The following is an 11,954-nucleotide window of genomic DNA, read 5'->3' on the forward strand; positions in this document are numbered from 1 at the left end:
TAATAGTAACCACCCCCTCAGACACACACACACAAACATACCTTAAACGTGTTAACCTAATGTTTCTAATTGGGCACATTTAGGTTATTTGAAACAGCAGCCAGTTTTTAAACATGCCCAAGCCGGTTTCAAATTTGTGTTTTGGAGTTTGTGTAATTGGGGAGTTATCGAGTTAGTTGGTTGGTCTAAATGTCATGACATCTCTGGAAGGACTGAAGTTTCAACAGACCTGACATTTCAGGTCTCAGGTAATTAGGAGTGAAGAAGTAGAAAGTGAAGCTGCTGACAATTAGGTCTCCATCATAGCGGAACAATGTGAAAACTCAATCGATAATGGCATTATCAAGCAAAGCCATCGTGGGTATAATGACCTACAGCTTGGTGAGGATGAGTTAGCATTGACTCACAGATTGTGGGTGTAAGACATTATCATTTTTTTTATCAACAAAAGGAAAATAGCCCAACACACCATTATAAAAAATGTCATTTTAATGCACACACAATGCATATTATGGCAGCATTTACATTAAAAAAAAAACAACATGTTCCACAAATGTTTTCGGTTGTGTGGTCCTCTCTCAGCCTACAGGGTGAGGATGTCTGTGATCCAGTACTGAATCAGACACACAACAGCTGTGGTCTCATCTGGGGGCAAAAGAAAAACACAAGAACCAAATCATAACAATGCATCTTCATGTATTAATTTTAAACTGCAGAATGGAATCTAGCCGTTTATGTTTTTGTACTTTGTGACCTTTCTTTCGGCATTCAAGCAGTGCGTCACGTTAGGCAGTGTCTACAACCCGAGAAATACGGTCAGGTCCAAAATGAAAACCACAGGTTCCATTTGGGTGGCCTCATGACAGTCATCCAGTCCCCAAAAATACAGTTAAATGAAATCGACAGGCAGCTAGGACAGACGTCATCTGTGTGGAGGAGTGAACTATAGTGGTTCTGGGCTTCACACCTAGCCCCTGTGGTGAATGCATTCTTCCTGCCTGGGTGAAGCGGGGATCTAGTGAACTGTGAAAAAAGTCTTGAAGGACTTGAAAGAAAGAAAAAAAACTGGATGAACAGGCAGCACCGAGGCGTATATGGCTTATGGCAGCATGTGAGTGTGTATGTGCACGTCACTGCCAGTGTGTACATGCCTGTGTGTGTATGTGCATTTAGTCACTGGAACAACTGGTTCTCACAGGACCTCTCCTATACAACATGCAGATGGAGTCCATTTGTATGTGCTGAATGGCTCGATGACTCATACAATTTGGAGACGGACGTGACTGAGGCAGTCTAACATCTGGGTACTGTGTGTGTGTGTGGAGGAACACACTGAGTTAAAGCCAGGTATATTGAAGGAACTGCTCATCGAGTAAAAGTCTGTTTTTGCACGCCGTTGTCTTGGCAACCGCGCCCGGAGCTGAGCGTCTCTATGGCCACCTGCTTGGCAGTGCCCTGAATCCCTCGGACATTCATTCACACACTCAGCCAGGTCCCTGCTGATCCCATTAGCAAGCCAGATTTCAATTGACCCCAACCTCATATGTGCACATGCGCACACACAATACAGAAAAAGACAGACACTGAATCACTCTCTTAGCACACACACATAACACACACACAAACAAACGAGGCCCGATCATTCACAGATCCCGGAATTGCACACAGCAAGCTCCCGTTACCCTCATTCACCATGTTGCCAGATGAATAACCTCCAGGATGCTACCACGCTGGGTGTGACGTATTTGGTCAAATGTGGCTACGCGTTCGTGTGAAGGGTAGGACAGGTAGAAGTAGGTGTGGATCAATAAGAGGGCAAAGTAAGTGTGAAACTAATCTGTAATGGGCATAAGAGAACCAGTCCTGACCATCCCCAGGTACGATGTGGGCCTGAGAGTTCCGGTCAGATACAGAGCACACACAGATGGCCAAAGTAAGACGAGGGGATGTAAGGTTTAAGGACAGTAGAGGATGCTCACCAGGAGACAAGCTGGATCTGGACTGGAAGTCTTCCAGAGCGTTGGCCAGGCGCACCGTGTCCTTCAGCTGCACCTGGGCCTTGAGGGTGTGGAGCTGCCGGAGGGCAGAGGGGGGCGCTGTTCTACTGGAGACTCTGCTCAGGAGGCCCTCAAAGACCGCAAGGGGAACTTGAGGCCTGTCTGCAGGCGCTAAGGCTTGGGAACGGACATGAGAGAACACAGCAGGTTAACTAACACACCGTAGAACTGTCTATGGAAGTCAGGTAGCCTAGGAACCAGACCAATCTGCGAGCTCATGGTTTATTTGCTCTGGCAGATGGGCCACTCCAAGCCATTCAAATTGATTTCCCTCTGGCAATCACAACCGTTTATCTGGTATGGGCTGGGTGTGACTCATACAGTACATTCCCTACTACAGAAGCATAACATTGCTACCTCATCAGATGTGCCTACTCAAACAAGCATCCGCTTGTTTCTTCTCAGACTCACAGAGTACAAATAGACTCTGTGGTATAGTAGAGGCAAGGTTACCTGAGGCTCTCTCACTGAATGGCGGGAGACTCTGACAAAAGAGGTCTATTATTGGACCATATAATACAAAATCACAAGTGGATGGCTAATCCCTGGAACCAATGTGGTTCTTTGGACTGGCGCAGAGAGGATTATGACAGACCTGATGACTTGGCCTGTCTATTAGCTCTAAGAATAAGGTGGCAGTCCAGGAAATATACAGTCCCAAATCTCTCTGTTCTCCAGGGCTTCGACCACTAGTGGTTGGTGATTTAGTGTAGATTATCGTCTACTAGTGTGCTTTGCTAAATGCTGTGCCAGATGATTGCTTTAAGACAAATGTGGACTAGTGACAAATCCAGGCTTTATTAGTTCTTCCATCACTCAAATGACTGGGCTATACCTAACAGGACATAGTGACCTTGAATGAAACTTACGCTCCGATACATAGAACCCCAGTGTTGTCTTGAGGAACTCGGACACCTCCACTGATCTCCTCTCCAGCACTTCCTCATCTTCCTCCTCCTCCTCTACATCCCCCTCTCGCTGGTAAGTGAACTCCAGAGCAGCAGCCCGGGGGACCAGTCCCATGGAGATCAGCTTCTCCTTATGACGTTTCTTCTTCAATTTCCTTCGCTTGTTTTTGCTGAGTCGTTCTCCGCCCTCCTCCATGGTTGCATCCAAGCCGGGGCGATCAGTGTTGGATGCGCCAGCCTGGCCGGTCTTCACCTTCACGGCGCGTGCTCCAGAAGCATGCTCCAACGTCTTCTTCTTTCTTCTTCTCCTTCTCCTTCTTTGCTGTTCTTCTTCTTCTACATCGTCGCCGTCTTCTCTGCTCTGGCTGGAGATTTCCTCTGAAAGGAGAAACAGGGTTAACGGAAGAGAAAGTTTGGGTGTTTTTCAAAACTATCCTGAGGAACAGCTTTTCATCACGGCTCTAGTCTTGATGTTCTGCCCTGTCATCCATATTCATCATTGCTAGTAACCATTTCGATACACATGGACTTCTAAATGTGTTTGTGATCCATTGGCACTCATTTCACAGTGTATATTTTGACTTTGCAAAACCCTCGCTAATCCTGAAGAATCCTCTAGGGATGAGGGGCTGGATTGAGGCTCATGGACGGATGGATGGATGGATGAATGTGTGATCTCAGAATGATCAAAGAGGAGCAAGTCAACATTGCTTTACCTCTACGCCTGCAGTTTAAAACCTGGGACAATGCCCATGTGAAGGAGAGAGTGACCGATTTCCTCAGAGGAACTGATGGGTGGCGAGCCTGTCTAGGATTTAGCAACCAAGCGACCAACTGTAGTGTTCAAGATAGAGAATGAGCGAGAAACACATGCAGACACACACTCAACACACTCCAACTCAGGGCTCCATGGTCCAAGGGGTGGTGGGCACCATAAAGCAAGCTCTGTATAAACCATCATGTTAGGCCTCGTCCATGTCCAGCTGTGAATGGAGGTGGAAATTGTCTGTGTCCAAAAAATTTAAGAACCGGTAATGATTATTCACAGCATACAACTAATCATAATAGGCATGGGAGAGCTGATTTGCTGGTGGAGACCAATTATATGAATGTTGCAGATGCCAAGCAGAGACGGTTCGATAATATATGCTAATGAAACACGTGTGGTTCAGAGAGGTTCAGCTCAATCAATGGAGGTACAAGGATATACAGTTAGGTCCATAAATATTTGGACATTGACACAATTTTCATCATTTTGGCTCTGTATACCACCACAATGGATTTGAAATTAAACAATCAAGATGTGCTTTAAGTGCAGACTTTCAGCTTTAATTTCAGGGTATTTACATCCAAATCAGGTGAACGGTGTAGGAATTACAATACATTTTATATGTGGGCCCCCCCCTTTTTAAGGGACCAAAAGTAATTGGACAATTGGCTGCTCAGCTGTTCCATGGCCAGGTGTATGTTATTCCCTCATGGGAGTTCGTTATTTCATTGACAAGGAGCAGATAAAAGGTCTAGAGTTCATTTCAAGTATGGTATTTGTGTTTGGAATCTGTTGCCGTCAACTCTCAATATGAAGTCCAAAGAGCTGTCACCATCAGTGAAGCAAGCCATCGTTAGGCTGAAAAATCAAAACAAACCTATCAGAGAGATAGCAAAAACATTAGGTGTGGCCAAATCAACTGTTTGGTACATTCTTAAAAAGAAAGAACCCACTGGTGAGCTCAGCAACACCAAAAGACCCGGAAGACCACGGAAAACAACTGTGGTGGATGACAGAAGAATTATTTCCCTGGTGAAGAAAAACCCCTTCACAACAGTTGGCCAGATCAAGAACACTCTCCAGGAGGTAGGCGTATCTGTGTCAAAGTCAAAAATTAAGAGAAGACTTCACCAGAGTAAATACAGAGGGTTCACCACAAGATGTAAACCATTGGTGAGTCTCAAAAACAGGAAGACCAGATTAGAGTTTGCCAAAAAACATCTAAAAGAGCCTGTACAGTTCTGGAACAACATCCTATGGACAGATGAGACCAAGATCAACTTGTACCTGAATGATGGGAAGAGAAGAGTATGGAGAAGGGAAGGAACTGCTCATGATCCAAAGCATGCCACCTCATCAGTGAAGCATGGTGGAGGTAGTGTTATGGCGTGGGCATGTATGGCTGCCAATGGAACTGGTTCCCTTGTATTTATCGATGATGTGACTGCTGACAAAAGCAGTAGGATGAATTCTGAAGTGTTTCTGGCAATATTATCTGCTCAGATTCAGCCAAATGCTTCAGAACTCATAGGACGGCGCTTCACAGTGCAGATGGACAATGACCCGAAGCATACTGCGAAAGCAACCAAAGAGTTTTTTAAGGCAAAGAAGTGGAATGTTCTGCAATGGCCAAGTCAATCACCTGACCTAAATCCAATTGAGCATGCATTTCACTTGCTAAAGACAAAACTGAAGGGAAAATGCCCCAAGAACAAGCAGGAACTGAAGACAGTTGCAGTAGAGGCCTGGCAGAGCATCACAAGGGACGAAACCCAGCGTCTGGTGATGTCTATGGGTTCCAGACTTCAGGCTGTCATTGACTGCAAAGGATTTGCAACCAAGTATTAAAAGTGACAATTAGATTTATGATTATGTTAGTTTGTCCAATTATTTTTGGTCCCTTAAAAAAGGGGGGGGCACATATAAAATGTGTTGTAATTCCTACACCGTTCACCTGATTTGGATGTAAATACCCTGAAATTAAAGCTGAAAGTCTGCACTTAAAGCACATCTTGATTGTTTCATTTCAAATCCATTGTGGTGGTATACAGAGCCAAAATGATGAAAATTGTGTCAATGTCCAAATATTTATGGACCTAACTGTAAGTTGCCCTGCCCTATGGAACACACACACACACACACACACACACACACACACTGACTCACACAAAGAACACAGATATAAAAAAAAAGGTGGTGGTGGATTTTTTGGGCCAATGTCTTAGGGGTGAAAAACTTTGCACATCCAAGGCCTCAGGAGTAAGCTTGACACTAAAACATTGCAGAGATATCAGCTGATTGAGCAGTTCTCTCACTTCACATTTCTACTCCTTCTAAGAACTCCAAAGCTTTGAGGGGTCAAGGCCGTAGCCATGGAGTCAACATTGGGGGGGACGAATTAAATTGTTTATGATAATTTCGGACAGCGTGCGTGGTTGCCTGTCGTAGCGTAGCACATTTATTTTTATATCAATATATTGGAGGGGACATTTTTACCACATTTAATATTCCAGAACAAGCTAAAGAACAAGGTTTTAAATAAGACATTTTGCCAAAATAGGTTGGTCTACAATAGAAGAACACAAATAATGTAGTTCAGAATTGTATACTATTAACATCCTGTGATTTGTCAAAGTCTCTAGAAATGACTCTGGCATTCAGGGTATTTGAAAACGATTTGTTCTTCAAAAATTCTGCTTATATACAGTAGCTGCCTGTACAAAACCTTCGCCAACACCAACTAATTCCAGACAACACAGTGGCAGACCTCGCTCTCTCTGCATTGGCTGCGTCAAACTTTCAAAGCATGTGAAAGAAAACACTCTTAAGATGAAGAAATCCTATTTCATGGGCTGCAATTGGCTAGATAATGAACCAGTAATTTTAGCAAATCTAGCCTACTAGCTCAAGTTTGTAATATAAAGTACTATTAAGCTATCAATTGCTGAATAACTGCCAAGTGACAGACAGCTTCAGTCAAGATCTTAATTTTCTCTAGTTTGCAACATTTCCTAAACCTCTTCATTGGCAAGAATATCAACAGGTTTAGTCAAGTAAAGCCACTGTCTGGAAGCCAGTGAGTTGGGTGAATATCCTGTCTGGACAGCTTAGCGCATTCTGCTCATCCAACTGTTCCATGCCAGGAAAATCATCTCAAAGTCTTTTTCTTAAAACTCAAGGTGTCCTTTGTGGTGCTGTATTCTGGTGATACGATTAGACTACAAGATAACACATTCGCAAGCTGACGGCTCGGTCTACTATTACTAACCTCAAATCATTTCTCTATTTTTGCCCAGAGTCGAGCATGAATTATGCTCATGCATTCACCCCTATGCAAGTTTGACTTTATACACTAGGAAGTTGACCTACTCTATCCCATATCTGTACTCAAAATGAATCTGCAAAATCCAATCTGGTAAGGCTACAGGGATAAAACAAGCCTCGATGACTGTGACTGCGCTCGACACCCCCTCAGCCACCACAACCCGGAATAAATGTATTTGTCACTGGCATTTCCCACAAATGGGACAGCAGAGACAATCAGGGAGAGTGATTGTAACATGGAGAGCGCTGGAGCACATCAAGAGAAACCCTGCAGTAAATCCCTGAGCTTTATAGCATATATCCAACCTCAGACAGTCCATAAACGTGAGATTATAGCCCTCTTACCAGCTGGGTCCCCCGCGGTATTCATGCCTGTTGGCTGAGAGAGCGTGACAGATCCCTCTGCACCTGTCAGGTATCCTTCAGGGGGAGGTAGTGCTGTGTACACTCGTTTGCTAGGGGGGGGCTGGTCTGGTAATAGCCCTTCATCACCTGAGACAGGAAGAACAAACAAGGAAGAAGCACTTCATCCATCTGAGACAATAGGTTATATCAGCTTGGAGCCCTTCATTGAGTGGGATGGGGGTGGTTATTATTATTTGAATTCATACATTTTTCTTCATGAGCTGAGTGTTCTTGACCGGGGTCCAGAGGCAGTGTAGATCAAATAAGCATGACGGGAAATATTGAACCGATAGATTGGCACACATAATAAGATTCGGTTTACCAGTGGCTGTATGCTCACCTGACTCGTGTTGCACCTTGGGCTTTTTGGAAACTGTCGTGAGGGTTGGTTGAGTGTTGGGGATTTGGTCAGGCTTAGGGGGCGAGGGGTAGAGCTTTCGAAGGACCTTTGACTGAAATACTACAGAACAAAACCACATTGCATTAATAACCAACAACTTAGGTGGTATAATTTACCATAATCAGCCACGTATGACCTACGCAGGGCATGGCTCCTACAAATGTTTTGACCAGTAGCACGTCATGACAGTTGCTTATATCCTGTAGACCCGGTCAATGTAAACTTTCATCCAGCGGTGTGATGTACAGTAGGCTACTTCCGTTAAAAAAGCACTTTTATTGTCGGTTGTCAAATTCCTTTGAAGAAAACTATAACTCTTACCGTCTTTTCTATGTGGCATGTCGCAAAATACAGCTTAAGTCCATCAAATTGGCTTTGGAAGAGTCGTGATAGCTAAACACAGTACACTTGCTAGTGTACTGTAGCTAAGTAGCTAGAAAGCTAAGCTAACAACACTTCTAGCTAACGAAATCCAGTCTGTGCCCTCTCTCTCTGCATCTGTACACGCCACAGTGAAACACTGTAATATCATAAAACTGGTAGGTTGCGTATAAAAGTTTTGACGAGACAGAAATGAACTAAAACCGTTCCACAGCACCTAAAGTCAACCACAGCACTGTCTGCTGCTCTTAGCTATTTTGCTGGGTTGAAGTACACAGTTACAATACAAGGGCTCCCTCTACGTTCATAAGTAGTAATAACATACAACCACATTGACATGCGCAAACCAAGCCAGCTGTGAAGCGGGGTTTGACAGCAGCGCATGGGAAAGCGCGATGCGAATACCAAATAGGTGCCAGTGGCTCAGCATCAGCACCAGAATGGAACGAGTTTAGGAATTGCGCACCCTCAAAACTTGGCTGGACACCTCAGCATGTGAACGGGCTTTGCAAGGGAGGAACTACCTAGAATGTCAGCTCTGAAGAAGGTAAGTCAGTCCATCTGTTCCTTTCTTCTCCCTAAGGAACATTCATTCATTTTGGCACATAAGTAACTGATTTTGTGATTTATAGCACGCTATTGTAGCCCTGTAATGCTGTGTTGAGCTATGCAATGGGTGGGTCTCATCTTTTTATGTAAAGATCATGACTGTCAAAGCATAATTTAATTTAGGATATACCATTTGAAATCATGGGATATGAAATCAAGTTTTAACGTTAGACAATAACACAGAGAACCTCTGGACTAATTTTAGGATACCTTTTCAATTTGATCATTCCCAGAAATAATGCAAAGCTTCTTTCTTTTTCAATGTAGTAAATGTTTTCTTCAGGAACACTTTTGGCTTGGTCTCTGGTCGTGCACAACTTGTGTCCCAGAGGAAGGTGTAAAAGATGCACAACTTCTCAGGCAAAAAACAGGACTCGTTGCAAAATGTTAACCTTTGAGATGAATGTCAGTGCATGTTTGAGCTCTCACAATCCAACATATTCAGTAGACTCACACACACACAAGCACACACCTTGTACCATACTCACGCACACAAACACTGAGCAGCCGTTAGACAATTCATTTGCTGCTGTCTATCTACAGTATGAGACTTAGTGTTGGTGCGTTGGCTTGCCTGCCTGGCAGTGCTGTGTAGCGGCAGAGGAACGCTAGGCTGAGGAAACCCAGTGTGGTGGGATAGACAGGCAGTCGGGCCCATACAGGAGCTGGGTTAACATTTTACCTGACGTCTCAGTGCTGAAGAAACATTGGGACACAGAGATTTCACAAGTGTGACTTGTTTGCCTTTGATCAATACACCAATTGTTATCGATCAATACAGCACTTGCCGTTGATAGATACAGCAACACAACTTGGTGCATTCCGGTGGGACATCATTAGATGACTGTATGGTGATTTGGCAACTGTATAATATCTTGGGGTACAGGTTATTGGATAAGCTTACACACCATTACAGGAACTATTGTCTAAATAATTGTTTTAACAAAATGTGATGGTGTCTAACAATCAACAGAATTTAGGTTGACATTGACCTAGTCCTGAATTGATTTGTTTCTCACATAGGCAGTAATCGGGATAAGATGTGGCTGTGAGTGGTATCATATTTTGTGCACAGCACATTAAGTAATAACATTCTCAGACATCATAGTCAAGGACGTGGGAGACTAAAAATAGGTGTTTTGCAATATGCATGCAATCACTGTGAGTGGCACCATAGCAAACCCCCTGATTTTACCTTGGAATTCCTAAAGTTTACTTATGGTACTGTTTCTGTATTGATACTAATGGAATGGATTTTTCTTTTGCTTGTAGTAGCCAGCATTTATTTATTTTAATCATAGGCAGTCAGCATTGTGTGTGTGTGTGTGTGTGGGGGGGGGGGACGACAACTAAGTGCTGGCATTATCCTCGTGTATTTCTACTTCACTCTGAGTTTGAGACAGACTCTTCAGTTGAAACACAGAAACTGCATTTGGTGCCATTTAGCGGTGGAGGCAATGGCCATGCTAATCCGTTGATTGTGTTCATTTATCATGCAGCTGTGTGCAAGAGGGGCTAGATGGAGCGATTTAGAATCAAGCAGGAGTGGAATATGTTGGAAAGAAGCAATGGATGAGGGACAGGCAGAGCTGGTATGAGAAAGAAGATTTTGTAATGATCATGGTTTATGCATGTGTGTGTATGTGTGTGTACGTTTGTGATGTGTGTAGATGTGCTGTATGCCATTGTATGCATACTCCCATCCATAACCCATTATCCAAAAGATTGTGGGCAGTGACAGAGTGTGACATGTCATCAATATTATCTATTTCCTGGCAGATTATATGCAAGATGGATTTAGGCCACTCAGGCTAAAACCAACTGGACACTATCTCACCTCTCTCCCACAAATCATGTTTAATATCAGCATCTCTTCATCTCTTCAACACAATTCAAACTACATAGAGAAGGTGCTTATCAATACTTCAAAAGAATATTTAAAAAGACCTAATTAAAAACAACAGTTTGACTACTAATAAAAAAGAAAAGATTCAAGGATAATCCAGAAATAAAAAGTGTCACTTTACTATAGACACTCCTGGGAATAGAAAGTACAGGTGGCAGTTGGAAGATGTTTCTAGAACTTTCTAGACAGTCAGGGTGGCCAGACACCGTGACTGACTGGATCCCCTTTAGTTACTGTCTGTCTCATAAAGAGTGGTGTGATTATCAGACATGCTATTAAGTTGCTGTGCAGTGATTTAATGTTAACAGAATGGAGAGAAGCATGTGGTTTGTCTTTGGCCATTTATGAACTTTCTGCTTGGTTCTGCTTGTCTCACCTTCCAACCTATTTCTCTCTCTCTCTCTCTCTCTCTCTCTCTCTCTCTCTCTCTCTCTCTCTCTCTCTCTCTCTCTCTCTCTCTCTCTCTCTCTCTCTCTCTCTCTCTCTCTCTCTCTCTCTCTCTCTCTCTCTCTCTCTCTGTGCAAATGAATGCCACCCAGCTTCTCCATTAGTCTGGCTTCAGCAGAGGGTAGCAGTGGAATTTGAGAGGGTGGGATTGAGCTTCATGAATCTGATTGGCACAATGATCCAAATGTGTTGGTTTGTACCTGTGTGTGTTTGTGCGTGCGTGTTTGTGTGTTACTCCTCTTTGCATGCGTGTGTATTATATTGTGTTTGTGGGTTGCTGTTTTGCATGTATGTCGTGCATGTGTGTTTCTGTGTGCCCTTCAATTTTGTGTTGCTGCATGGTTTAGGTAAGTGTGATAGGCTTCCATCTAGCCCAAGGTGTACCTGACTCATCACCGGGTCCATTAGCAAGGTGCACTTTGTTACATCTTCTTAACTCTTAATAGCATAGCCTTTTTTGTGATGGCTTGATCATGGGGGGGGGGGGGGGGGGGGGGGGGATGGGGGGGGGATGAACATGCCTATGATTTTAATGTAAAAGCAAACCCTGACTTTAAATGTAGTGTTCGCTTTTGTACAGTAGTGAATTAATATTATAATTGCAATTCACATCGCTGGCAACCTGCCTGGTACCTTTGAAACATTGACCAGAAGGGGCACTCAAACTTAAAGATTTTTGTAAACTCTATGATAAATCGGGCTAGTAGAATCAACTGCATAAATTCTTGATTAGTAACAGGTGTGGGTG

General features: G+C 43.6%; 1 protein-coding gene across 1 annotated transcript; it reads right to left on the reverse strand.

The window, feature by feature from the left end:
- Positions 1-519: 519 nt before the first annotated feature.
- On the reverse strand, positions 520-8,540 carry LOC134027074 (glutamate-rich protein 1). Its single transcript, XM_062470212.1, has 6 exons — positions 8,185-8,540; positions 7,804-7,923; positions 7,404-7,550; positions 2,927-3,343; positions 1,980-2,174; positions 520-645 (listed from the first exon to the last, which is right to left on the reverse strand). The coding sequence occupies exons 1-6, from the start codon at positions 8,201-8,203 to the stop codon at positions 584-586; spliced, it is 960 nt and encodes a 319-aa protein (XP_062326196.1). The 5' UTR covers positions 8,204-8,540; the 3' UTR covers positions 520-583.
- Between the last annotated feature and the right edge of the window lie 3,414 nt (positions 8,541-11,954).

The sequence above is a fragment of the Osmerus eperlanus genome, chromosome 9 (genome assembly GCF_963692335.1).
Source record: "Osmerus eperlanus chromosome 9, fOsmEpe2.1, whole genome shotgun sequence".
In the NCBI taxonomy this organism is placed as follows: Eukaryota; Metazoa; Chordata; class Actinopteri; order Osmeriformes; family Osmeridae; genus Osmerus; species Osmerus eperlanus.